The sequence below is a fragment of the Callithrix jacchus genome, chromosome 5, assembly GCF_049354715.1.
Source record: "Callithrix jacchus isolate 240 chromosome 5, calJac240_pri, whole genome shotgun sequence".
NCBI lineage: Eukaryota > Metazoa > Chordata > Mammalia > Primates > Cebidae > Callithrix > Callithrix jacchus.
In genome coordinates, this window is record NC_133506.1 from 100000679 (window position 1) to 100028547 (window position 27869).

General features: G+C 44.7%; 1 protein-coding gene and 1 long non-coding RNA gene across 3 annotated transcripts in view; one reads left to right on the forward strand and one right to left on the reverse strand.

Moving 5' to 3' along the window:
- Window positions 1-248: 248 nt before the first annotated feature.
- LOC144582643 (uncharacterized) lies at window positions 249-16345 on the reverse strand. Its single transcript, XR_013535764.1, has 5 exons — window positions 15318-16345; window positions 13036-13108; window positions 10590-10664; window positions 6802-9668; window positions 249-6505 (listed from the first exon to the last, which is right to left on the reverse strand). It is a non-coding gene; the product is annotated as an uncharacterized LOC144582643 (long non-coding RNA).
- The window catches only part of ASIC2 (acid sensing ion channel subunit 2), a 1111991-nt gene continuing 1099373 nt past the window's right edge, over window positions 15252-27869 (forward strand). For both annotated transcript variants that reach the window (XM_078373846.1, XM_078373847.1), the window contains exon 1: window positions 15252-16043. In XM_078373846.1, the coding sequence (XP_078229972.1) occupies window positions 15489-16043 (555 nt within the window). In that variant the 5' untranslated portion in view covers window positions 15252-15488. The remainder of the gene's footprint in view (window positions 16044-27869) is intronic.

Genomic DNA, 27869 nt, shown 5'->3' on the forward strand with positions numbered 1-27869 from the left:
ATTTGTAAACTTTCTCAAAACATTATAAACATTTTTTGCTCTTGCTTGTCAGCTATAGTGTATTTTATATGTGGCCCAAGACAATTCTTCTTATTCCAGTGTGGCCCAGGGAAGCCAAATGATTGGGCATCCCTGTAAAGCAAGAGTGACTGATAAAGCCCTGTAGCTCTTGGATAAGTGGTGAGAATACAGGGAAAATAAAATAATATCAAGAAGCAAGGAGAGAGATTCTGGACTTCATGCTGATTAGGAGAAATGGCTTGAGTGATTTATTTAATAACAACAAAAATATGTGACCATAATTATACTCCCAATTATTGAACTATTCATACCAGTTGCAAAACTTTTTATTTATTTAAACATTTAATTAATTTATTATTTTTTGAGACAGGGTCTTGCTCTATCACCCAGGCTGGAGTGTAGCAGCATAATCACAATTCGCTGCAGCCTCAAACTCCTGGGCTCAAGCAATCCTCCTTCTTCAGCCTCCTGAGCAGCTGAGACCATAGGCACATGCCACCATGCTTCACTAAGTTTTAAAATTTTTGTAGAGAGAGGATCTTGCCATGTTGCCCAGGCTGGTCTGAAACTCCTGGGTTCAGGCGATCCACCTGCCTCAGCCTCCCAAAGTGCTGGGATTATAGATATAAGCCAACGCACCCAGCTGTAAAACTTGTGTAGTATACAATGCTTTGCATATAGGTGGATTTCAGACATGTTTGTTGAATGAAGAGGATGGAATTCAGGCTCATCAAAATCCATACTCTGTTAGAAACTTATCCATTTTCTTTCTTACAAGCTGGTAAATGTTGTTATCCTAACTCTACCGATGAGCTCTGGAAGGGCCCATCTCCAGTAGCAACTGGTGGAAACAGCATTGGAACTCAGAGCTGATTCCTGAACCCCCGTCAGCCCCACTCTCATCTCCTCTGTCAGGTGGGATGCTGCTGGGATGTCTGCTGCAGTCTCAGGCACTGAGTGGTGAAACAAATGATTTGGAAATATATAGTTAATGGAGGCCTGGGGTCAGTGAAAGTGACTTACTTGAAACAAAGTCAAGGAAGGGTTTTACAAAGCGAAAATTAGGTGTTTTCTCTTGAGAGTTATGATCTGGTGAAGGATTATGGTACTGAAAGGCCTAGCAAAGCCATCAACCACAATACTTGTGAGTTCCATTAGGTACAACCATCTACTACTGAGGATGGGAAGGGAAAAGAGAATAAAAGAAAGTAAGTTAAAGGTGTATGTATTGACAGCCAGAAAAAAAAAGGGAGGGGCAGCCAGGTGGGAAAATAAAAGAGAAAAAGAGAAATATTTTGATAAAATTGATACAGTGAGATTATTCAACTGAAAGAAATGTTAAGTGCATATGGGCGATTTTGCAAGATGTCCTGCCAAAATCATGTGAGGTTAATTATTTTGACCCCCCTTTTTCTGCCCTCACATTTGACTGAGGGCATTCCAGACTGGAAATGACACCACTGCCCTCAATAACATGTCTACAGCAACTAATGATCTCTCTGGAGTGTAGCTCGAGTTCCTAGAGTGCAACTGTAACTCTAGAAGCAAATTGGCTTTGCACTAAGGGCTTCAACATAATTGCTAGTAGGTTCTGGTCCATTCTGGCAAGAAACACGAAGAATGCAATTGTTAAGTACTCCTTTTCTTCGTTTTTTTCTTTTCTTCTTTAACGGCCTATGGTTCATCTTGCAACATCAGAGAATATGTAACTGTTGGAAGCTCATTTGTGCAGAAGCCCTAGTTAGACCAAGTCCCAGGAGGGTGGGGACCTGAACTGCCTCATGCACATTGTACCCAAGAGCCTGGCCCATGAAAGTAAATCAGTGGATAGTTGAATAAAAAGAAGAACATGCGCTGACGGTTTGTTTCTTTGAGGACATCTTTTCCTTTCCATAGTTTTGAGCATGTCTGATGTACTGAGATTTCTAGCAGTCTTTGAGGATGTCATGCTCAATTAGACTTGTTCCCTGTCCTCAAAGGCTTACATAATAGTTAGTGAGCTAATTCTCCTGTTTTGAGAGAGAGGGGGAAAATGTTAAGTTACAATGAAGCATTCAGACTGTCCACTAGGCCTGACTTTGTTACTTTTTTAAAAAAAATTCTTCCACTCCTGCTTGGATATCTCTGTATAAAAGACTCAGATACACTTCTGAAAAGTCGGGAAGCACAATAGTTTGTTATAAGGCTCATTCATTAATTCAACAAATATTGATTGAGACTTTATTGTGTGTTAAGAGCTGTTTTTGATGCTAGGAAACTGGCATGAAGAAGAAAGCCCCAGGTCTCTCTATCTTCTGAATGCTCCTATTCTAGCTGGGAAGGCAGATAATCCATGAGAGAAATCCGTAATATAAGAAATAGCTGGGATATTGCATTGTGACAGGTGCACCAAGGAGACTACAGAGTGGGGCCAGTGAGGGTTCAGGAATCAGCTCTGGGCTCAAATAGTGTTTCTATCACTTGCTACCAGAGATGGGCCCTTCAATGGCTCAACTGTTGATAACAATGAATGAAGATAACAATATTTACCAGGTTGTGAGGAATAAATTGGATAAGTAGTGAAGTTTCTATCAGAGCCTGGATTTGGAGCATTGAAAGAGCTTTGGATTTTACTCTGAGATGGAGAAGAGAATGATTCTTTCCCATGTTTCTCCCATATCCTATTTAGACAAACAGGCCCCTTGAACCGTCTCCATCTTCCTGACCACATGTGACGCCCCTTAGGAGAGGTTCTGATATGCAAATTTCTGAGACCCAGAAACACCTACCTTCCATTTTCCAATGGTGCAAATTCCAGAAAAGTCATGAACATGTGCATTCACTCCCATGTACTCAGGTGCCTCACCTATCACTCAAGGATCAAAAGGTCTGCAGGGCAATTGAGTTTCAAAATAAAATGGATGTGAAAACAGCTGAAGTCCAGCAAGCACTTGATAACTGCTTCTTCTGAAGGCAAAATAAGATTCTTCTATGAAGTAACAGGCTCCTTCTGGGCTTAAGTAGATTTAAAGTTTACAGTGTAGATTCTCGTTCTGTGGTTTTCCTGTAAAAGAGGGAAATCTTGAAATCGCAGCACTTTTGTGGTAGGGAGCATGTCAAGCAGTGCTTAATAAGATGCATATGACCATAGCAGAGTTTCCCCACCCATTTCAGGGAAAAGGCCCCTGAAATTAATCCTGAGGATCCTCGCCTGTCCCCAGGGACCTAGATGAACCCTAGCTAATGAATATTTAAATATCACTACTTGTCTGCTCTCACACTCAAACCCTGATTCATGACTGTACACTTTCCATTTTGCATGAAATAAAGAGAGATCATAAGTCCACAGGGTATAGCTGCATGCCACATGGGGCTCCTCTAGACATTAGCACTATAGTAACCATATTAATAATGGCATCTTATCATTGCCAAACTTTTATCAGATATTTATCAGTGCTTTACACACTTCAGCTCACTACATTCTCCCATCAGTCTTATGAGTCTGGCACTATTATAGCTCCCATTTTACAGATGAGCAAACTGAAGTTTAGGCAAGTTCAATAGCATGCTTCAAGTAACAGAGCTGGTGTGGGTGGGCCCAGGATTTAAACTCACAGTATCTGGATGGCAGCACCTAAACCCTTAGCCACAAGACTGGATGGCCTCACAAGGTGCCTGGTGGTAGCATGACTCAATGAAGCTAAATCTTCCCAGAAGCTCATTCCTGCACCAGCAGTGGCAGTATGGGCAATTTACTTGCCCTCTTGAAAGCCGAGTCTCTTTGTCTAAAATAGGCAGAATAAACTCACAGCAGTGAATGAGATGTTGACTCTCAATACATGTTGATTTCCTTCTCTCTTGGAAATTCATCTGAACAGAAAACTGAGTGGGGAATTTTAATGTCAGCGAGCTTGTGGGTCACACAGCCCACAAATGCATTCCTGGTTATCCCTTATACAGGTGAGAATTGGGTTTACCCACCAAAGCATTTGAGCATTGACATTGTTTTAATCAATGACTTCAGGCTTTGTCGGATTATGACTCTTCCCAATAGGACTACATATATTGTGACTTTAAGTGAAGCCCATGAATGTTTTGGTTTCAGGTGGCAGCCTCTGACTGTTTTCCCAGCGAAGTTAATTAAATGTACCTGACACTCTCCACGTGCCATCCCTGTCTCACAGTCAGGCTTGCAATCTCATGTGCTCTCCCTTGATCTATTTTTATACCATCACATAATAATTTATCTGCTAAATATATCCATCATGATGGATTTGCTTTTTTTTTTTTTAATTGAGTTGCCTGTCAGCCTGCCATCCTCCCATAGTTTAATCGGTGTTTACTCAACTCTCTGAGTATCGGAGAGTGTAGAATTACAAGATGTGGGCCCAAAGCCAGCCTCTGGTGGCTGCTCTGCTCTGTGACTTGGGGAAATCCCCTCCTGTCGATCCAGGTCTCAGTGTGCTCCTTTATAAAATGGGAGCAGGAGCTACACTGCAGAGTTGTAGTGTGATTTACAGAAGGTAAGGTAGTAAATGTAGTATAAACAGTCGGGATTGCCGTAAGAAACGGTCCACCTTTGCATGGGTTTATTATTACAGAGTCCTCAGCACCACGTGTGCAGAGATAGGCAAAGCAGGAAAGACAGTAAGTGTAAGGGCTGTGGAAACAAATTGGCCCTGCTCCCAGCTCTTCCTATGTGACTTGAACATATGGTTTAACCTTGTTATGCCTCAGTTTACTGTAAAGTAGAATGATAATTGTACCTTTGCCATTGGTCTATATTAGGATTCCCTTAGTGGTTCCCAACGGAGGGTGACTTTGTCTCCAGGGGATATTTGACAATGTCTGCAAACATTTTTGGGTTTTGCAACTGGGGAAGGGGGTGGTGCTGCTGGTGTCTAGTGGACAGAGGCCGGGGTGCTGCTAAACATCCTGCAATGCACAGGGCAGCTCCCACCACAAAGAATCGTCCAGTCCAAAGTGTCCTCAGTGCTGAGGTTGAGAAACTCTCATTAATGATTATAATACATAAACATCCCTGGCATAGTTATTGGCATAGAGTATGTGTTTACCTTGAGGAATAAAGTTGGCTGTGTCTGGAGAGAGTAATAGAATACCTTAATGTCAGCTATAGCGCTAGGATTTGAAACTGGATGCTAATTCCTCTCTCCTTTCCCTGCACACCCAGCTCCATCACAGCCTATACCCTTGTGCTGACTGTGTGCGTGCCAATCTGGCTCATCCATCTGCCAGTTCCTTGGATGAAAGGCATTAGCCTGATTCCTCTCTGAATCCCTTCTGATGTTTAGTGCTGTGACTACACACACAACACATTCCATTATGGTCAGTAAAATCAATAGCTGCCTTAGAGGTGGTTGGCAGTTTGGTTTGAGGAGTAGTAGAGATATATGGATATAGGAGTCAATTGCTCAGAAAGCATTGGAGCTCTTACAGGAGGCACTGATGAGGTACTGGGGTAAGGAAGTGCATTCTCCAAGAACACTCGGCCCAGGCTGGAGGCTGTTCAGGCTCTCAATCCTCACAGAGAATGAAGGAGCAAGAGTCTCCTAATCTCTCCCCTGGGAAGACTGCTGGCACTTCTATGGGACAGACCCTGGGTGAGTGACTGTTCACAGAACCACCAAGGGCTGGACTAAGTCTACAAGGGACTAGAGAAGTCATCTGGCTCCTGTGTTTGTCTTAGGAGAAACCAGTGGTCCAGCTACATACTGGTAGAAGCTGGACCAGAGCTCATGGGAACATGTCTTAATGAACATTACATCCTCACAAGCTGGCAGAGAGCTCGATACACCAGAGATGCTTAGTAAGGTGCAAATGCCTCTAGCGGAGTTTCCCCTCCCATCTCAGGGAAATCAACTGTGAGGGTCTCTTCCTTGTCCCATGAGACCTAGATAGACGCTGGTCTATGAATATTTAAATCTCACTGCTTGTCTGGTCTCATAATCAAACCCTAATTCAAGATCTCAAGTCCAAAGGGCATAATAGCTTCATGTCACCTGGGTCTCCTTAGACAACAGCAGTGATTATAACAGTGGTACTAATAGTGACGTAGTTACTGAACTTTATTAGATACTTGTTGGTACTTTATACACTTTAGCTCATCAGTCCTATGAGGTGGGCACAGTTACTGCTCCCATCTTACAGATGAGCAAACTGAAGTTTAGGCAAGTTTAATAGCATGTTTCAAGTAACACAGCTGGTGTGGGTGGGCTCAGGCTTTCAACTCACAGTCATCTGACGGCAGCACCCAAACCCTTACCCACAATACTTGAAGCCCTTACAAGAAACCTGGGAAGCAGCATGATTCAATGACCCTGACGCTCATTCCCACATCAGCAGTGACACTGTGGGCGATTTACTTACCCTCTTGAAACCTTAATCTTCTTGCTGAAAAATAGGCAGAATAAACTCACAGGACTGAATGAGACGTTGACTCCCAATACATGTTGATTTTCTTTCTTCCATGGAAATCCAGCCTGTACTGAGAACCGAGTAGAACATTTCAATGTCTCCTGATGTCCCCTAATCCAGATCTCTGCCAGCAGTATGCACAGACACCCTGCTTGCCCACCCCCAGGAGTCTCTGGGAACAATGAGGTTGTGTCCCTTACTTCTTAGTATCCTCCCACATTGTGTTAGCAAATTGCCCAGACCAAAATTAGGCAATAAATCCTTGCTGAATTGCATGCATAATCAGACACAGAAAAAAGGAACACATATACATATGTATATATAGTATTTATACTTGTATATTACAGAGATAGAGGGAAAAGACACCTCATTCTCACGCCTTCAACCATAAGCTCTAGTTCTCCTCCGTTTTTGCTTTTTAGATGAGACACACAGGGACATTCGGGGGCTGAAAGGAAGGACCTCCCTGTTAGAACTGCACGGCCAAGCCCTTTCCTCATGCGTTCTCTGCTCTCTCCAGTTCTCTTGCTTTCTCTTCTCTTAGGCCACGTCTTCTGATGATGACCAGTCTAGTGGCATCACCATGCTGCTTCATACGTTGTGGCTCTGTGAGTTGTCTGTGGACAAACTTGCTTAATGAATAATGACACAGTGGAAAGAAAGTGAAATGTTGAGTCAGGAAACCAGGATTTGAGCCCCAGTTCTATTTATTATCTCATCAGGGTCCTTCCACTCTCTGAACCTCAGTTTCCTCTCTCATAACATGGAAACAGTGACCCCTCTTCTGCTTATGGAAATCAAATAGGATCATGACTACTAAGAGTTTCATATCAAGTGGGACATAGATAAAAGACATTATGAGTGCCTCCTCCATGAGATGAAAAGTCTCATGAGAGTAGAGACTATGCTTTTTACTTTTCTATGTCCTTTTGCAGTGCCTACCACTCTATAGGTGGTATGTAGACATCACACACCCATGTAGTGCCTGCATGTTAAAATACATGTAATGAATTCATAATAGTATGCATATTGATGCATGGAGAAAGATGAACGTGATTAAAAACATAGATGCATTTCTCCTTTCCCCCTCAATTCTATTTTTCTCTTATTCCCATTTTATTACTTTTATTTCATTTCATCTTATTTTATGAAAGACCTAGGAAATAAATAAGGTGAATTAAAATGAATACACGACTAGTTGTACGGGGGATATGGAAGACATAAAATGTGAATGGGCACACAAACTGCACTGTGATCTGTACACACTTAAGTACTTTTTAAAACAGTAGAGAGGTGGATAAAGACGGAAGGAGGTGGGGGTCATGGCTAGGAGAAGGTAGGTGGGGTTGATGAGTAAAGGAGGCTGTGTAATAAGCACGATGATCAAGGTATGCTAAAATACCACCACTGCCAACCGCTGGTCACCAAAGATCAGAGGCAGCTGTAACCACATGTGTAGAACACAAGGGGGAGAGGAAGTTCCACCCAGGAACCAGGCAGGGACGAACTTCTCTTAGCACTGTTCCTCTCTCCCCGTTTTCTGTAGAGTGTAGCTATAGCCAAGGTGGTGCTGATACAGTTTTGTTGAAAGCCTGTCTGTTGATGGTGGGCTTCAGGGACTCTCTGTGCACTTTATTTGTGAAGCAATTGGCTCCAGACATTGAGTGACAGAGAGAAAGCAAACAGAAATGGCTTCTTTCTTCTATTTTTCCTTCCCAGGGGAAAGAAGGGCAGAAGTAGACTGCAAGAAGAGAACACATACAGACAAAAATAGAAAATAAAAATTATTAAGAGAAAAAAACATCCAATGGAGGATGAATAGGAAAGGGGTGGGATGGGGTAGAGTTTCACACCTTTGAGGAAGGGAAACAACATGAAATAAAATCAGAAATCCAAGTCTCTTGCTCCTGGGAATGGTACTTTCTTTTACCTATTGGAGGGATTTGAGCCAGGCCTGCTTTGTTTATTTAGGAGGGAACTTTTGTTTCTTTAAACCGAGGTCCTGGGTTAAAGGCGCTTCAGGATCAGATGGCTATGGTCAGGCATGATCCAGAAGCCCCCCTTTAGACCAGTGGGGAAGGGTCAGCCCTTACATGACTAAGGGACTACATAGGTCCCTCTCTCTCTCTCTTTTTTTTTAGACAGAGTCTTACTCTGTCACCCAGGCTGAAGTGCAGTGGCACAATCTCAGCTCACTGCAACCTCTGCTGCCCAGGTTCAAATGATTCTCCTGCCTCAGCCTCCCAAGTAGCTGGGATTACAGGAGTGCATCACCATGCCCAGCTAATTTTTGTAGTTTTAGTACAAACAGGGTTTCACCATCTTGGCCAGGCTTGAACTCTTGACCTAATGATCCACCCGCCTCAGTCTCCCAAAGTGCTGAGATTACAGGTGTGAGCCACCCTACCTGGCCAGGTGTGTCTCTTTAAAGCAAACAAAATAAGGGAAAATTAAAAGCTACTGATTTTATACTGAAGGGCGAGGACTCAAATTTCAGACTAATTTTTGGTTATTAAAAAATGAATTGAGGATAAGAAACAGTTTGGAATTCCTCTTGTGAATTTTATTCCATATTGCACACCAGCAAGCATTTACGAAATACCTACTGTAAGTTATTTCTGTATGACATCATTATTCTGTTAGAGTGGAAAGTGGAGAGAAGCCGGCATGAGAAGTGCAATCCATTGCAAGGTAGAAGTGAAGACAAAATAACTCTTTAGGTTGGTTGCAGTGCCCATACCTGTGACTGGTGCTTTGGGAGGCTGAGGCAGAAGCATTCCTTGAGGCCAGGAGTTGAAGACCCACCCGGGCAACATAGGGAGACCCCCCCCATCTCTAAAAAAAAAAACTTTTAAAAATTAGCTGGATGTGATTGCACCTTGTAGTCTCAGCTTTTCAGGAGGCTGAGGCAGGAGAAGAGCTTGAGTCCAGGAGTTCGAGGCCACAGTGAGCTATGACCATGTCACTGTACTCCAGCCTGAGTAACAGAGTGAGACCCTGTCTCAAGAAACAAAAACAATTTTTTAAACAGGGTAGCTAAACAACATTCAGTTCATACCTAACCTCAACTTTTACCTGCACCTGTGGTTTTGGAGGCAATGAAGCGAAGGAGTCAATAGCTCCTTAAGTCCAGGCTTTTTAAAATCAGGTAACCTCAGCTGAGATTCTCTGGGTGCAGAGACTCCTCTTAACCCTTGCACTGACTCTGTCTCCGGCGAGGTCTTCCCTGGGTGCTGGGGGTAACAATAGACAGGGTTGAGATGTAGGAGGTACCTCTCATCTGCCTCAGAAGCCAGGCTCAGGGCAGGCACCAGGCTCCCCAGGATTAGAAGAGCATCCCCCATTCTTTCATCTCAAAGAGGCAGCCTCAGCATCAGAGCTGAATGAATTCACTCATGTGTTCATTTGTTCATCAGTTCTTATATTTCTGAGCATCCCTCATATGCTTCAATGCTGGGGTTACAGCTTCTAACAAGCCATGCAGGGTCTCTGCCCCCATGTGGAGACATATTCCAGTAGGACCAACAGATAGTTCACAAAAAGATGAGATGAATTGCAGAAAATAATTAGTACTGGGTAGAAAAGGAAACTTGTAATGGAATAGAGAGCAGTGTGCTGGGTGGAGATAGGGAGACAAGACCCCTCTGGGGACTGTGACACAGAAGAAGCCAGCTGCAAGGAGCTCTCCAGGCAGAGTAAAATGCAAGTATGAAACTCCACAAACCGACCTGGCATGCCAGATGCAAATGAGGAACTCCTCATCAGGTCTGGTCCTGGTGGGTTCCTAGAGAGCTGCCTGCAATTACACTGTAAAGGAAAAGAGTCTTCGCAGGCCCCACCCCAGAGATGCTGAGTCAGCAGGGGCAAGGAAGAAGGAATCTGCAGTTTAACAAGTGTTGGGTGATTAGAATTCACCTGGCCCTGCCATCAAACCGCTGGAGCAGATGGTGACATGGGGTTAATGACCAGAATCCTAGATTCAGACTCATTTTTATCCCATTAACTGGGAGTTTATGATTTGGTCAAGACTTGTCAAATTGCAGCAGGAGGAGGGGCTTCAGGAATGATTTAGCACAAATAATAATTAAAAAAAAAAAAAAAAAGCACAGTGATGTTACTAGGATTCCTGAAGCCACAGAGCAACACAGGTTCACCTCTGGGGTTCAGGTCAGCTGGCAGCTGGGAGCCCCAGAGGTCCACTCAGTGTGGACTGGTTCTGTAGTTTTTGCCTGGAAAAAAAAAAAAAAAGAAAACCAGCTATAAATAAAATCTCAGTAAACTACCCATTGAATGTCTGGCTTTGCTTCGCACCCTTTCCTGGTATACTCCTGATGACAAATTACTTGCCAAGTGTTCACGAGGTAACTTAAACAGAAATACGTGTTGTATGAGTTGTTTATTTATAAACCAACCAACAGTAAAGAGATGCTTTAGTTTTACAATAGTTAATCTTTAACTCTTCTTTATGGCAATGACAACCACAGGGAGAAGTAGTATTTTAAGATCACTGAGTTTCCAATTATAATGTCATTTGTTTATTAGAAAAGAAAGTTTTTTCCCCCTAATTATTAGTGGGGGTGGGGGGGCAGTGGCCTGTACCTAGCACGTGTTAAGTAGAAAATTAGCATTAGAGCTGGGCTGATGGTAGATCTCAGCTTCCTTAACTCTCCTGCCTGTTACTCTTTGCAGAGGCAGGAGGCTGCACTCTGAGCTTTTGACCCTCCCCAGAAACCAGGCTCAGGGCTGGTCTTAGGTTCCCCAAGATTAGAAGAGGATCCCCCTCCTTGCATCTCAGAGTAGCAATCTCAGGGTCATAGAAAGTAAATTAATTCCTGACTTCATTTATTTATTCATAAGTGAATAAACTTGCCACAGCAGAAATCTGGGCATGTGGTCTAATAAGGGGTTAAATTGCCCGATTTGCAAATGAGTTTGTCTGAAAAGTTCTTTAATGTTTTGTCATATACTTCACTAAAAAGACCATAATTATACACAATTAGGTACATGCTTGAAAATCTGGACCAAACTGACCCACTCTAAAACCAATCTGTTACCTCTAGTGCCAAGCAAATAGGTATTGTAAATCTGATCGAAGAGGGGAATGTTTAACCAACTAAGTAACACAAAAGCATTTTTAAGAATCATAGGATATCTGGTGTCTTTATGTAAACCATACAGCTAATTGCAAATGAGTATTATCAATTAAAGAGGGTTTTTAAGAACAGATATATAGAAACATTTTATTAGCCATCAGGTTGAATTGCTACATATGCTAGAAAATATTACGGCAGTATTTCTTGAAGAATATTCTATAATTCAGTTCCTGTTTAAGACTGTTGCTGTGATGGTCTGTGCTATTGAGGTCTTGTTGCAGCATTTGTACTGAGTTTGTGGTCCACACCCTTCAGACTCAAACATACCTGCGTTTAACATTTAAACCCTCTGCCACTTTTCAGCTGAGGGACCTTGGACAAGTTGATCTTTTCTCTGTACTCAGTTTTCTCATCTGTAAAATGGGCTTGGCAGTACCCTCCTCTCAGAGTTACTGATAACATCCACTAAATGTCAAGCACAGAGCCAAGTGCCCAGCTGTGAAATCCACCATTAGGGCTCTTCTCTAGTCCCTGCCTCCCACCTAAATTTCTTCACCCTCTTGGAAAGCTCTTATCAAGAGCTACTTCAGAAGACCTTAAGGCCATGGATAGGAAGCTAAACAGCATGAGGAATGTCTTTGACCCTGGTCTATGGGAAGGGATGGTGACACTGACAGGTAAACACTGCTCTGGGCAAATGATGTCTTCTAGAGCTTTAATTGGTTCTCCAATCACCTGTAAGAGAGTACCAACATCAAAAAAGAATGTTCTCTTCATAGTCATCAAGATAGTGTCAATTACTAAGTGTCTAAATTGTACCAGACACTTTATATCTCATTTCATTTGCACAAAAGTTCTAAGAGGCAGGCATTCTAAGCTCCATCATTTTGGAGATGGAGAAACTGAAGTTTGGAGAAGTTTAGTCACTTCCCCCAACTTCACAGAGCAATAGGAGACAGAGCAGATTAGACATACAAATTCAGGCCTGGGTGACTCTACCACCTTATCCCACCATGTTATGTTTGTAATCCTCAGAACAAGCAAATGTGGAGGGGTAGAGGTAAGCAGTCAAAGGGTCTAAATGGGAAAGGAACAATTAGAGCAACTCCAAGTCCCATCTCTGCACACATGAGAAAACATGCCTGGGATGTGAAGTGAGAGAAAATATGATTCTGTGAAAAGAAGAGCCTTCATGGAGAAAACAGATCTGGACTGGTGGGGAGGAGGGTGGGACATGACCTGGGAGAGGGCTGGAGGTGGCAGGAACATCAGGGGATTTGGAGCAACATGATTTCCAGCTGGGCAGTGCTAATACCAGGAATCCACGAGCCATGTTGCTTCTCTCACTGTCCACGTCGTGGAGCAGGGACTTGTGTGCGTACCTATCTCTGCTTCCTTCCCCACTGATCCTTGAGTTATCAAAGGCAGGAGGCAGTACATGTATCTCATTTATGCTTGTTTTCCCAAAACCGTACAATGCCTGCTACAGAGTTAGAGGCCAACATACCTATTAAACAGGTGGATGAGCTGAAGATTAGCAGAGAAATTCAGGAAGTCTTCCTGTAGGAGAGGGCCTAGAGCTGGGGAAAAAAAAAGGACAACAGAGGCATGATGTGGTAGAAAAAAAGGCATAGAGCTGTTTTGTACAAGTGAGGAACTCATGTGTGTATGTGAGTGTGTATGTGTGTCATCAGGGGCAAAGCATAGAAAGTCTTGCTCTCTTTCTAAATTTGAGAAAGTGTTCTGGATTTGCTTTATCAATCTGCATTTTGGAGACAAATATGCCTGAGTTTAAGTCCTGCCTCTGACACCACTAACTGTAACTTGGCACAACACTTTATTTTGTGAGTCCCAGGTTCCTCACCTGTGCAATAAGGGTAATAACAAGAATATGTACCTGTCAAGATAGTTAAGAGGGATAAGTAAGGTGATATGACACCCTCACATAGGTCCTGACACATGGTAGTCCTCTGTTAATTTTGGTCCTTCCACTTCAAAAACCTGTATTGTATCCCAGGAATCCAGGACCTCTGAGTTAACACATCTGTGAGGTTTACCAGCCTTTGCCATTTGTGCTTGATTGTGAGGATTCTGCTATCTGAGCTCCCAGGGTCAATAAATTACCAATTTAATGCTACAGGTTGCTTCAGAGTGTACCTGGATGTTACTATCAGGGGATCTGGTTTAGCAGGGGTCCAGATGGGATAAGAACATATTTCCGAGTAGAGCTAAACCTAGAGGGACGTGCCCTCAGCTGCCTTCTCCAACCTCATACAAGGAATATGATTTAAGCCTGGAAAGGCCTGAAGATGAGAGTTTGCCTCATAAAGGTGACTCCATGTGGCTCTGCCCCAGCTTGGCAGTGTGGCTTGGGATGGCCAATCAGACTTTCTGCTCCCTTCCTCCTGATAGGGATTTGCACCATCAATTCAGTAGGTTCTAGCCATTTGAGCTCTGGCATGGGGCAAGAGGGCAAGCCACACTCACCTGCTAGCAGGAGAGGACTGCTGTTGGAATTTCAGGAAAAAAGGTAGGCGACTGAAAGCCGAATTCTTTGCTCCCACTTTTAATTCCAGCTGTACTTCCATTTGACAAATCCAGGGTCAGAATACACACACACACACACACACACACACACACACATGCACACACCCAGTTGTCTTTCTCTTTCAAATACAGACTCTGTGGAGGTGGAGGAGGGGACTACTTGTTGATCTTTCTGTGGGTCTCCGGGGGCAACCCGGCTTTTCTGTCTCAGGAGGGTCTCCTGGCTGCTCTCCTAGAATGCCCTCTCGCTGCCTAAAGCAGAGGCACTGTGGGTTGAGATCGCCCCCTTCTTTCTGCATTTTTAGCATTCTACCCTCTGGAGATCCCAGGCTGGGTTTCACCTGGGATCCCAGATATTGAAGCAAAAGAACGCCGCCTCCAACCTCACACCTGGCTCTTGGGAGTTTAGCACTGCCTTCCTTCCACCCGGGGGGTGGGGGGGCAGACTGTCAGGTCAGCCCCCGAGAAACCCCAACTAGCTCTCTCCAGAAAAGGCTAAAGAGAAAACTTAGAGAAAGTCCCCAGCCCCCACTAGCCCTTCTCCCCCGCCCTGCCCTTCCCCCGCAAGGCAGCCAGCCTAGCAGGGACAGGGAGCTGGGGCGAAGGAAGCCGGCAGACTCTGCGACCTGGGGGTTGCCCCTTTTTCCCGGAAGGTCGCGGGGAGAGGAGAATGGAGCCCCGCTCTGAGCCCCCCGCTTCCGTCCCCAGTCTCCGGATACCGGTCCTCGCTTCTCCTCGCCGCGCGCTGCCTCCTCTCCCCAGTGCTAGCCGCGGCCGCTGGCATTTGGAATTCTGCCCACAAAAGGGGGCCTGGAGGAGGAGGAGGAGAGGAGGGACGGAGGCCGGCAGCGAGAAACGGCAACCGGAGTCCAAAACATCATGGGGAAAGGAAGCGAGCGGCGGCGGCTGTGAAGGCTGCGCCGCTGTGCCCGACCGCAGTGCATCAGCGTGGCCGCCCTGACATCCCCCAGGATGGTGAACATGGGGCATTTTGCGCTGGTTAACAGGCTCCAAGCTGCTCAGCGACTTGTTTTAAGCATTTTTCTCCCTCGCTCTCGCTTTTAATCTTGTCTCTAGTGGCGTGTGTAGGGGGGAGGACTTTATTTCCATTGGCTAAGCTCTCCCTTCCCACCCACAGCTCTTCCACATCACCTTGGTGTCTCCCTAAATAAAACCAGCCCTCCTTATCGCCTGGAAAAAATCAGGAGCTAGAGTTTGAATGGGTTTTACATAAACACTCACCCCTGTCAGCGTGCGGCTGGGATCTCAGGATAAACTCACAGCGTCTGGCCTGATGCTTGCCTTACGTTCTCTTTCCCTGAACGTCAAGGTTTAAGCAGAGCCCGAGGACTGGGAACTCTTCTCTGAAATTCGATCGACCTGAAGCCAGTTGCGGAACTGCACAGGGTCCCGATGGACCTCAAGGAGAGCCCCAGTGAGGGCAGCCTGCAACCTTCTGGCATCCAGATCTTTGCCAACACCTCCACCCTCCACGGCATCCGCCACATCTTCGTGTATGGGCCGCTGACCATCCGGCGTGTGCTTTGGGCAGTGGCCTTCGTGGGCTCTCTGGGCCTGCTGCTGGTGGAGAGCTCGGAGAGAGTGTCCTACTACTTCTCCTACCAGCACGTCACCAAGGTGGACGAAGTGGTGGCTCAAAGCCTGGTCTTCCCAGCTGTGACCCTCTGTAACCTCAATGGCTTCCGGTTTTCCAGGCTCACCACCAATGACCTGTACCACGCTGGGGAGCTCCTGGCCCTGCTGGATGTCAACCTGCAGATCCCAGACCCCCATCTGGCTGACCCCTCCGTGCTGGAGGCCCTGCGGCAGAAGGCCAACTTCAAGCACTACAAACCCAAGCAGTTCAGCATGCTGGAGTTCCTGCACCGCGTGGGCCATGACTTGAAGGATATGATGCTCTATTGCAAGTTCAAAGGGCAGGAGTGCGGCCACCAAGACTTCACCACAGTGAGTACTTGGTTTTCAGCTTACTTTGTCTGGTCCTCTGGAGACGTGGAGCGCCGGTGGTCTCCTGCTTGGTTTGGGGTCTCCTTGTGCTTTGGGACAGGAGAGAGAGGAGTGCCTCAGCCGATGGCCACGAGGGTAGTTGGTCAGAGTTGTGGGAGCTGGTTGCAGCGAAGGCTACTGGCCGGGATGGAACACTGCTGTCAGTTCAAATATGGAGGGTGAGCAGGGGGCTTGCGGTGGGGGATCACTTCTTCAGACGTGCTGAATTGGCTTCCTCCCGGTGAGAGAGAGAGAGGAGAACTGGGCTGTCTGTTGTCCGGTAGGCTTGGTGTCCAAGCTGTGTAATTGGAACAGCTTGTCATTGATGAGGTGGCATTCTGTGTGTGTGTGTGTGTGTGTGTGTGTGCGTGTGTGTGTGTGTGTGTCTCCCTCTCTGCTCGGAAGTGGCATCAGGCACTGCATCCTGTGGGCTGGGCTGGAGCTAAAGCCGTCAGAGGAGGGGGTGTGGGGCCCAGGCAGCCTGCCTGGCTCCAGTGGCTTTGGGAGCTTGCTGGAGCAGGTGATGCTGCAGAGGGGTGGAAGTCTCCTTGCTTCCTTTTCTTGTGTGAATTCTGAGCTCCATGTGGGGAGAGGAGAGGCCAGGGACCCCAAGGATCCATCTGATCTGTTGGCAGGTTGAAGCCAAGAGATGTTCGGAGTGTTTGGGCAGAGAGGAGAATCTGGGAGGAGGCACGTGTGCAAGGCGGTTGGGGAGATGCCCGTGAGGGTGAACCAGTCCCGGTTGCCTTGTCTGGGAGCTTTGGCTTGAAACTCAAAGGCTTGGTTTTCTCTATGTATAATCGCTTAACGACGTGGATGCAGGAGGAGGGGTGCAGGGAGGGGGCGAACAGCTGTGGGAATGGAAAGCCTGGAGGAGGAGTGTGGAGCTGAGTAAAGAGGAAAAGCAGAGGGGGATGTGGCTTACGTTCAGCATGGGGCTTTCTGGAGGGCCAGAGAGGAAAGGTTGAGAGGAGAAGTATTGCTGTCAGGGTTCTCTGCTCAGTTAGTGGGCTGCTAGACATAACTTGGCATGATAGGTCAGACAGCAGCTGCTGTGGCTTCTCCTTGATGCCAGGCAAGTCTAGGCATCAGGGGCTGTGGGACCCTGCAGAAGTGCTGTGTGGCTGCTTCCCCCATAGCTGCCTTAGGGAGGATTGAGAGCTTTTGAAACTCAGAACCTTGAGCCAAAATGCAATTGCGAGTTGGGAATGGCAGGTATAGCAGTTGGGAAGGAACTGACCTGTGATATCAGCACTTGTCTGGGGTCCTCTGCTTAATGAAGGCTCTTCTTACCTTTCCTGTGGTGCGTCCATTCCCCACCCCCTCTTGGATTCACCAGCCTCTTGCTCTGAGGTTCTTTTAATGTTATAACCAGTCTCTGCCTGCAGCCTCTGTGATTGCTGTTGGCTATCTCTGATTCTGGAAAAGCCCAGAGTGCTGGGAGCATTGCCTCTCGTCGTCTGTGTGCTAGAACTCTGTTTCTTGTAGGAGCTGTTTTGTATTATCCCTTTTCAACCTGGTAAGGAGAGCACAGCAAAATCAGTAGTGTATGCTAAAGAGAAAGCCAGTCTGAGCTGGGGGAAGGGACCAGCAATATTGGAAGCCCTTCTAAATGGAGCAAGCAGAATCCTAAAACATGTCATGCACAAATGATGTCTTAGGTGGCTTGAGGAGAGATAGAGAAAGTGCCTTATTTTTGGAGGCTGAAGCCATCACTATATTCCACCCCGTTCTTTCTAGCGCCTGGCAACACTCAGCTTCACCACTGCGCCGTGCAGCTTGGAAATGCTTTCAGCTGTTCCACTGTCTGCCTGAACACACATGGAATACACAGACGACACAGGGTGACACAGACACTGTAATAGGTAGCAGATTCTGGGTTGAGTTTTCTAGCTTCCTACTGACTGCATGTCCAACTGGTGGCTTCTTCTGAATCCATGTCTAAGTTCCATTTAGAAGTAAATGTTTTTTGGACCCCAGGCTACTGTTTTATACTTGGCTGATCATTTGACTTGCTGGGGTCCCAAGAGGCCTTTAAGGTCAGGCCTTAAAGGTCTCCTGAGTTTTCAACCTCTTTGTAATATTTCCCAAATAGTGAAATTGCCTATGGAGAAGGTTTACTGCTCTGTCAGTGATGTGTCATTATCTGCTGTCCTCACCAAGTTCAAGACTAATCTATTTGAGTGTTCATTGCTTGGGCTGACACTCTATGTACTACCTTCCCCAGCATTGAAAAGGGGGTGAGCCTCAGGGCTGCTGCTCACGTTATTCAGGGAGTGTCAGAAAAAGCATCTACTCCAGGACAGCCGAAGGAGGCTCCAGCAGGGAGGCTGGTCTCTGCCCCCAGCAGGGCACAGTGGGCAGCAGTGCTGAGCCTTTGCTAGAGGGAACATGATGCTGAGTTTGCTCAAACCTTACAGTGAGGAGTCCTCCTCCTGACTCACCCTTTGTCCCTCTGTCTTTTTTTGGCCTGGGATATAAGCATCATTATTATTGGGCTGCTATACCAGAAGACAGCAGAGAGCTTGGACAGGTGGCTGTTGGAGAAGCCACCTGGCCAGCCTTCTCTTATTCATTCTCTGCTGTACAACCCTCTCCAGTTGGCTTATTTATGAGGCTCTGTCTGGGGTTGTACCATGCTGGATGACTTCTTTCTCTAAGTGTGGTGGCTGACTTATTAGAGAAGTTAGGTATGGGGAAAGAGCTACCACAAATGGATGGCTTTTCTCTGTTTTTTTTTTTTTTTTTTTATTCCTATAAAGCATACCTAGCAGCATCTCCAGTGCTAATACTGTAGCATAAGCTTCCTTATTCCAAGTTCTTAGCTGATGTGCAGTGAAGTGCGTAATACCCTTTAATTAGTGAATGACCCATGATTCTGGCAGAGTGAGAGAAGGCTGTGTGGAGGCTAAAAATCTCAGAAAAGCCAGGTGTGGGATGCTGACTACTGTGTAAACAGGTGTGCTTCATGCTCATGCAGGTACCCTCAGCCCTCACCTAGGACGCTTTGACTTCAGGTAAGTACCTATTTTTTTCCTTCCTGGAAAAGCAGAAGATGGCTTTGATTCCAGACTGTCTACTTAGAGGAGGTTGCCCCCTTGACCTAGAGTGGCAGGAAGCAGGGAGGAGTGTGTCTCTGGCCATGATGTTGGATAATCTGAGTTGAAAATGAAGAGCGGAAAGATAAAGACTGGAAGCCCAGTCTTTCCTATTCCCCAGTTGTGTCTCACATCCTCTCTAGGTCTTGACTTGGTCATCCCACATGTGATAATAATACGCGACTTTCTGACCCCAGTGTTGTTGGGAGGTGATTTATGGGAAAGTCCTTTTGTACAGTGTGCCAGCAACAAAGATGGAAGGCAGGGTTGGTTTCCATATGAGCAGTCGGGCTATTGTTGCCCAGCCAAACTGCTCTGTTTGCAGGAGTCAGACTTGATGGCTAATGCTATAGAAGATGGAACCAGGGAGGTAGAGGTAGCTACTTCTTTCTCTGTTTGGGGCGGTGGGGTTAAATCCAACCTGATGAAGATGGAGTTTCTTAGAATGGAGGTCACAGTTGGGTTCGGTAGTTAACCCTTGCTGACAGGTGGTGGCCCCACTGTTTGGACCACGACATCACTGTTTTATGTGGTTTATCTGCTCATCACATCAGGGTTCATCTGACTGTAAGTATAGGAATACAAATGACACTTCAGTTTACACACTTAACCTACTTTCATAGTGGTGTGTGTTTGTATTTTAAAAGTGAGATTTACTAGGACGTATATTTCTTTTTTTCCTTAACAAAAGAAAGGTCTCTCCACTGTGAGATCTTGTTAGAGGCACTTTATGGATCTTGTTAACTGACATCACCTAACATTATAGAAATGGTGGAGGTGAAGATTTCGGCAGATCACATCTCTGGAATTCTTGCACAAGGCCAAATGGGTCTATAGCTAATCTAGTCTAACTACCTTTAAAAAGATATTATTATTACACCAGGAACATGTAGGAGAAGAATGTGAGTTTGGGGGAAAAAATCTGTTGGAATTCCAACTCTGCCACCAATTTGCAGTATATTTTTGCACAAGTTTCTTAACCTTGGTTGTCTCATCTCTAAACAAGGAACAATAGTACCTACCACTCAGAGCTGTTGTGCTGATTCAGTGACATAAAGTATGTGAAGGCCTAGTATGCCGCAGGTGCTTCGAGCAGGGTAGGTCCCTTGCTTTGCTTACTGTCCCACAGGAGCTCACTCGACTCTCAGTCCGGTGCTTTGCCCGCTAATCCATACTATGGCTTTGGAGCACAGGCAACTGCTGTGTGATGATATTCTCAATTCTCATTATATGTTAAGCTTTCACTTTCCTCTGTGCTCTTCATATTAATTCTGCTGCTCCAACGTCCTCTCCTTGCCCACCATTTTGGCTTCCACATTGAATCTCATGCTGCCAAACTCAACTCTAGGAAGCTCACTTGTCCTGTGCCAGCCACCCCCTGCCCCCACCATGGGAATGGGTGACCTACCCACCCTGTGCACAGCTTTTATGGCAGTGTGTCATAGTGCTTCATGCATGGTTATTCCTTTGTCAATCAAATCGAGTACCTATTGTGCAGTGTGATAAAAATAGACTGGAGCCTTGCCATTGTAGAGATCCCAGCCCATTTCCCACCCCCTTCAGATGAGGTGATAGCTGAGTGCAAGAATGTAGTGTCATTAAACCCAGAATCTGCATACATCATGCTAAATACAGGGCCTGCCCACAGGAAATATCATGACCCCGTCGTGGCTCGTTGATTGAATAGTTACTTGCTGTTTCTGGAATGAACCCAGAACCCTTTGCTCATAGACCTTTCCTACTCCTTCACTTTTTATACCTCTTCCTTCATGTCTATTTATCTAAATCCTAGTCATCCTTCAAAATCCAGCTTTATCGTCACTGTAGCCTTCTCCAGGAAACCATTGCCCATCCCCTTCCCATCCCCATAATCTAAATTGCTCTCTTTCTCTTCTGTCTTCTAAACAGCATTTTGGTTCATTCCTCTGTTAGAACAGTCATTAGGCTTTTTCTTGCATTAGAATCATGAAGTGCTTGGGCTAAAAGAGACCTTAGAAATGATTTAATTTAATACCTGAGTTTTTTAACTACTGACAATTTTTAATTTTAAAAAGTTTATTAGTAAAAGGTCCATATATGTATGATGTATAACCTTGTGGTTTGATGTACGTATACAGCATGGAGTGGCTAAACGTAACGATTTAACATATGCATTATGTCATATGCTTACCATTTTCTTTAGGGGATGGTAAAAACACTTAAAATATACCCCCTTTGCAATTTTCAATTTAACAATATATTGTTATCAACTGTAGGCATTATGATGTACAATAGATTTCTTGGGCTTGACTCTCCTGTTGAAGTGAAATTATATGTTCTTTGACCCGTATTTCACCTAACCAGCCCCCATTCCTTGGTCCCTGATAATCACCATTCTACTCTGTGTTTCTATGAGTTTGACCTTTTTAGATTCCACACATAAGTGAGATCGTGCAGTATTTGTCTTTCTGTGCCTGGCTTATTTCACTTTACATAATGTCCCCCAGGTTCCTCTATGTTTTCACAAATGACAGGATTTACTTCTTTTTTAAAGGCTGAATAGTATTCCATTGTGTCTATATATCACAAATCTTTATTTATTCACCTGTCAGCGGATACTTAGGTTGATTCCATATCTTGGTTTTTGTGATTAGTGCTGGAATAGACATGGGAGGGCAGAGTCTCTTTGACATGCTGATTTCCTTTCCTTTGGAGATATACCCAGTAGTGGGATTGCTGGATCATACGGTAGTTCTATTTATCATTTTTTGAGGAACCTCCATGTTGTTTTCCATAATGGCTGCACTAATTTACATTCCCACCCACAGTGTTCAATGGCTCACCTTGCTCCTCTCCAATGTTTGTTATTGTTTGTATTTTTGATAACAGCTATTCTAACAAGTGTGAGGTAACGTCTCATTGCTAACCGGTGATACTTTTTACAAATCGCTTATTTCTTTTTTCTCCCCTCCTCATAAGACCTGATGTCTTCACTCATCCTTGTATTCTCGGCACCTAGAATTGCTTAGCACATAGTTGTTAGACTGTTTCTTCAGAGTTTGGGTAAAGCGGGTTTGAAGTTTTTTTAATGTAAGGTAACTCTAGCTGATATATGGTGAAATTGTTGTTTTTCAGCTTCCTTTTTCATCATGGGTAGCCAGGATTCCACCTGCATTGGGATGACTTCTCCCATTATTGTTATTGCTAACGAATATGCTTTCTAATTATAGAAGTAATCCTTGTTTATTAGAGGAAATTTGGGAAGTGTGGGAAATAATAAAAAATGGAGACACCTGAGTAATATGGGGAAACCCCATCTCTATAAAAAAGTACAAAGACAAGCCAGGCGTGGTGACACACAACTGGTCCCAGCTACTTGGGAGGCTGAGGTTAGCTTAAGACTGGGAAGTTGAAGTTGCAGTCCAGCCTGGGCAACAGGGTGAGACCCTGTTAAAAAAAAAAAAAAAAAAGAAGAAAAGAAAAGAAAAATTGCCCTTAATCACATCCCAGATATAATTACATGTATTATGTTAGCATTTTCGGAGTACTCCTACTCAGCCATGCAGCGTGTGCACGTGTATATTACTAGGCCTGGGATCGTACTTTCTGTGCATCTGTGCCACGTTGGCCCTCCAGTACACGCCCAATCACTGTTAGCTTGCTCTCTTCTTGAGTCCCGTGGGTAGTCTTGAGGTCATTAGGAGATTCCTTCCTTTTAGGTTCAAAACTGAACACCAGTTACTCTCCTTTGGTGGCACTTTATTAATAGTACAGCTGCTTGTTTATCTGATGCCATTTTGGTCCCGCTGTTTTTTGAATATTTGCTAAGGTACACTAGAGATGTGTTCCTTTATACCAAGTCACACATCCTGACAGGCCTAACCCTGCTTCATGATGAGGCCCAACTTTGAGTCAACTCTGGTTCTTCTTGCAAGACCATGCACACTGCAAGCCTCAGCACATAGATGTAGAACCTGACTCTCCCCTATCTGTAAAGTCCCTAGGTTCTATGTCAAAATGGCCTAAATTGCAACAAATGCAAAATAGATAATTTCTCATATTCCTTAGGATGCCCCGAAGTCTTGTGAGCATTTGACATGCCTTTGAAGAGGCAACCTTTGTCAAGCTAAGCAAATTTTCCATGATGCCAGCCTCTGTTTGGGATCTTCCTCTTTGCAGAACTTTAAACTGTAAGCTCTCTGAAAGTCATGCTTTCAGGGGTATATCAAATTCTTTCCGATGTGATGAAGGGGTAAGACAATGACTGAGAGCTGACTATTTTGATGACCCATATCGTCTACTCGCAAATAAAAAACTGAAGCTACTGCACAAGTTTGTAGATAATGTCTAGTTGATTGTTGGGTGAATCTGTAGGTCTGTGCCTCTTCCTCTGGAAGATCTTAGACCTCTAGAACTGCTTTGAAAGCTACTGTAAGCTTATTGACTGGGGCATTGATTTCTTTCTTGTTCTCTATTGTAGTTCTCTTTTCCCCTCTACAGAAAGTTCTTCCATTAGTAAAGAGTTGAATTTAAAAAAAAAATGGTAAAGTGAATCCCAGTTTGCTACTGATTTCTTTCATTAAGAGCTGAAATTTGATTTATTAAAAAAATCCCTCAACACCTATTGTTCCAGCACTTTGGGAGCCCCAGGCGGGCAGACAGGGAGGTCAGGAGACTGAGACCAGTCTGGCCAACATGGTGAAACACTGTCTCTACTAAAAATACAAAAGTTGGCCAGGCATGGTGGTTCACACCTGTAATCCCAGCTACTCAGGAGGCTGAGGCAGGAGAATTGCTTGAACCCAGGAGGCAGAGGCTGCAGTAAGCTGAGATTGTGCCACTGCACCCCAGCCTGGGCAACAGAGTGAGACTCCATCTCAAAAAAGAAAAAAAAAACCCTCAAAGACTGAATTGGTAGCAGTTAGCACTAAGTTTGCCATTATAGGTGGTGCTCCATAGAGCAGCCCAGATGTCAAAGTCCCAACCTTCCCATTCCCTCCATGAGACTAAAACAGTATCACCTTTTAGTCTGAGAGACCTGAAAGTTTGCTGTGTGCTTTTGCTTTTCTGTAGGATGTTTATGTGTGATGGAGCAGGAGCAATATCTGAATTGACCAGCAAGGCCATTTGACCCATGATCTATTACAACCTGAGACCAAGCCTCTATCACCCCTGCCAGCTGGAAACTCCATATATCATATTTCACTCATGCGTTTGACATAAAACCATACAGACTGGGTTTAGTGGTTACTGCATAGTGGCTGTCTCCAACACTCAGATATACTACATGGTTATTATTTGATAAATCGAAATTCTCTGATAAAAGCCTGTTTATCAGGTTGGGCTTTATTTGAGCACAACATTCCCCGAAGTGTCATTCTTTGGATGCCGAAGCATCTTTCCATCTCCCAGTACTTGTTTTCTCCTGATTTAGATATATTCTCTATTGATTGCATCAGTAGCTATTGAAATTTATGCTCAGAAGAAATTAAGCATGTAACAGAGAAGCAATGTATTTGCCTGGATTTATTGACCTCTGTTAATTTAGCTGCACAACCTTTGGGGGAGGTAATAAGCCTCAATGGGCCTCAGTTTGCTTATCTGTAAAATGAAGGCGTGGAGTTAGGTGGTTTCTAAGGACTTGCCAACCCGTACCTCTCTAATGCAATAGAACATAATAAACATTTGTTTTCTGATCCTATGTTTGTTTGCTGAAACTCAAACTTTAACTTATGTTGGGAATGGGGAGGAGTTGCTGGTCATTTGCAATCAGATCTATTTATCTATGTATTTGCTTGTTTAATTATAACAATTTTATTTAGATAGATATGTACAATGGAAGCAGAAACACCTAGATGCACTGAGAGGCTGCAGCGGATGAGGGAGGCACAGAATCTTGCTCTCAAAATCCTTTTCAGGAGCCATGTATGCCTGGCTGAAGCTCATTGGTCTGACTCAAAGTTTGCAGCACAGTAGTCTGGCAGTTGAGGGCAGTGGTCCACTCTGGGTCTTACCTGCATGAATTAGCAAGTGTATCTGTGGAAGATGCTGTTGGTCAGCCCAGATCCTCATTACTGCAGCTGTAGGTAGGGCACATAACAGCAATCGGTCTTCGTAGGGAGGCTGGCCTTTGGTTGGCAGGTGCTGCCTCTCCTGGAGACATCTGGGAAGTTATTCACCTCCCCACCACCTGGGGGCAGCCAGTGGCCAGTGACTGACTGACGGAAGTGTGGAATGCCAGTCATCTGGCCTCAAGATGGAATACATCGTGATGCAGTTTATTCTCAGTGCTTCCCGTGGGATCAGGCTGAGCTGGACTTCTCCTGAAACCACATTCATGCTTACCCTTTCTCCTACTGTGCTTCTCCCTTCCTACTTCTAGGCTTTTCCTGAGTGCATTCCTTCAATAAATCACCTGCAGAAGGTATGCCATCTCAGGCTCTGCTAGGGAACCCAACCTGTGTATCGATTAGTTTTAACTTCTTCATCCATTTGGTAACATAGAAAATAGCCTAGGCATGTGGACCTAAGTATGGCTTAGGAAAAAAAATACCTTTAAAAAACCTTAAAACTTGTGACTTTCAAAATCTTCAACTTGAGACTGACAACAATTTCCAAGGGTGACCTTCATAATTCAAATGAGCATCTCTCTGATTAGAATTCACTACTATAAGCACAGGTGGTTTGTTCCCTCTTCGAGTTTTTTGCCCGAAGAAAGCCCTGGTCAAGGTTTCCCATCTCCTAAGAGCTGAGCCATCCCCATTCTCCCAGCTGTTACATGCTAATATTCTAGCGCACCCTTTTACCAGCACCTGCAGTCTCATTTCCTAAGTTTGTTCTCTCTGAAAACCCTTCTACCAGCCTTCACTTTCACTTCCTCCTGAATGTGCATCAGTCTGGCTTCAAGCCACGAAGAGGAGGCTGTGCGTTTGATGTTGGCAGTGTCTCGGGCCCATCTGTAAAGTGGGAGGCAGTGAGAGATGCATGGCTGACCAGAGGTGATGCTCCTCATATGTCACAGAAACTATATGTGATGAGGAGTGTATGAAAGAACTGAGACAGTTCAGCCTGAAAAGTGAAGTGGGTGACTTGAGGGCAGTATGAGAGCTGTTTTAAAACACTTTGAAGGCAATCATAAAGAAGAGGGACATGGCTTTCTCTGGGTGAAGCCAGAGGGCACAGCTAGTACCAATGGGTGCGTACAAGTTCAGAGAGGTGGATACCAGCAGACTCGAAGTTGTCCTCGGAGTCTAGAGTATGCTGTACCCTGCCATCTGCTCTAGCTGAGGCCAAGCAATTGCTTATTGGCAATGCTGTAGATACAGATCGATGTCACATAAAGGGTTGAATTTAATGACCTCTAAAGTTACTTCCAACTCTGAGAGTCTTTGATTTATTTCCTTCCTGAGCAGATAGTTGGGGTCAGAGGCAAGGACCATTGACAGATAACATTGGGAAAAAACTGATAATAGATGCAAGCCAGCACGTCCAGACTACAGAACCACCCCATTTCCCAATACTGTATAGTCTTGAAGTTAAGTGTTTCAGAAGTCAGGAATAAGAGTGGCACCACATAAGACTCTCTAGAGACAAAAGAGTGGATATTTCAGCTCATCCAGAGAGAGGGAAGTGTGTGGCTGGTAGAAGCCAAGGATTGAAGGGGCTGTTAAATGACCTGGGTCTCCTAAAGTGTATATGCATGGCTCCTCCTCAAGAGGCCGTTCCCTGAGGAATTTGTTATAAATTCTGGGAGCTAGAGCCAACCCTAGAGAGCAAATCTTGGGTTGTGGTTGGGTATGGTCTGGCTCCATTTGGAGGGCTGCAGAGACTGAGAGGTTTATGGACTAGAGATAACTCTGGGTGTGGTAGGGCTAGAGATAGACCCAGCTACAGGAGTTTAGCAGGAGGCTAATCTGGCAGGGAGAATGCCCTGCCCCGGAGCACTGATAATAGACAACAAAGGGACATTTGGCAAATGGGGAGCTGGGCAACTGTTGGAAAGATGAAGAGCTCTGGCACCTGAGATAATAACATAATGAGGTATTCTAGCCTCATGGTAGAATCATGGAATTTAGTGCCAGACAGGTGTAGGTTCCAGATATGCATGACCTTGTGCAAATTACTTAACACCTCCAGACTTCAATTTCCTCATCTATTGAATAATAATAATAATAATAATAATACTGGTACTTCATAGGATTGTTTAAAGCAATTGAGTGAAATAATATGAGTAAACATTTTAGCATTATCCCAGATGTAGAATTTCGGCTCTTTTATTACTGTTGTTACTTTTATTATTACTAAGATGAGCTGGGGATACAACATGGTGACAGGAGATCCAGGAGCAAAAGCATTTTTTAGAAATTAATGTTGACAGTGTAATATCAGGAAGTCCCAAGAGAGACTGGGGAATGAGGCTGTGACCAAGCTAGGGACTCCTGCCCTGTAGTAGCAGCTCCTGCTATTACAGTGGAGCATAAGCTCCTGTAGATACCCAGGTCCCATCAAAGATAAAAGTCCTTTTATTTGTTCATCACTGTGTAGCTTACAAAACCTGTTAATAATGGCTAACATTTTCTGAGCACATACTGTATCCCAGGCACTGTTCTATGCACTTTTCATGGAATACTTCATTTGGTCTTCACAAAAGCCATGTGAAATATATAATATTTGACATTTTTATATGGAAAAAAATTGAGGTTTAGAAAAG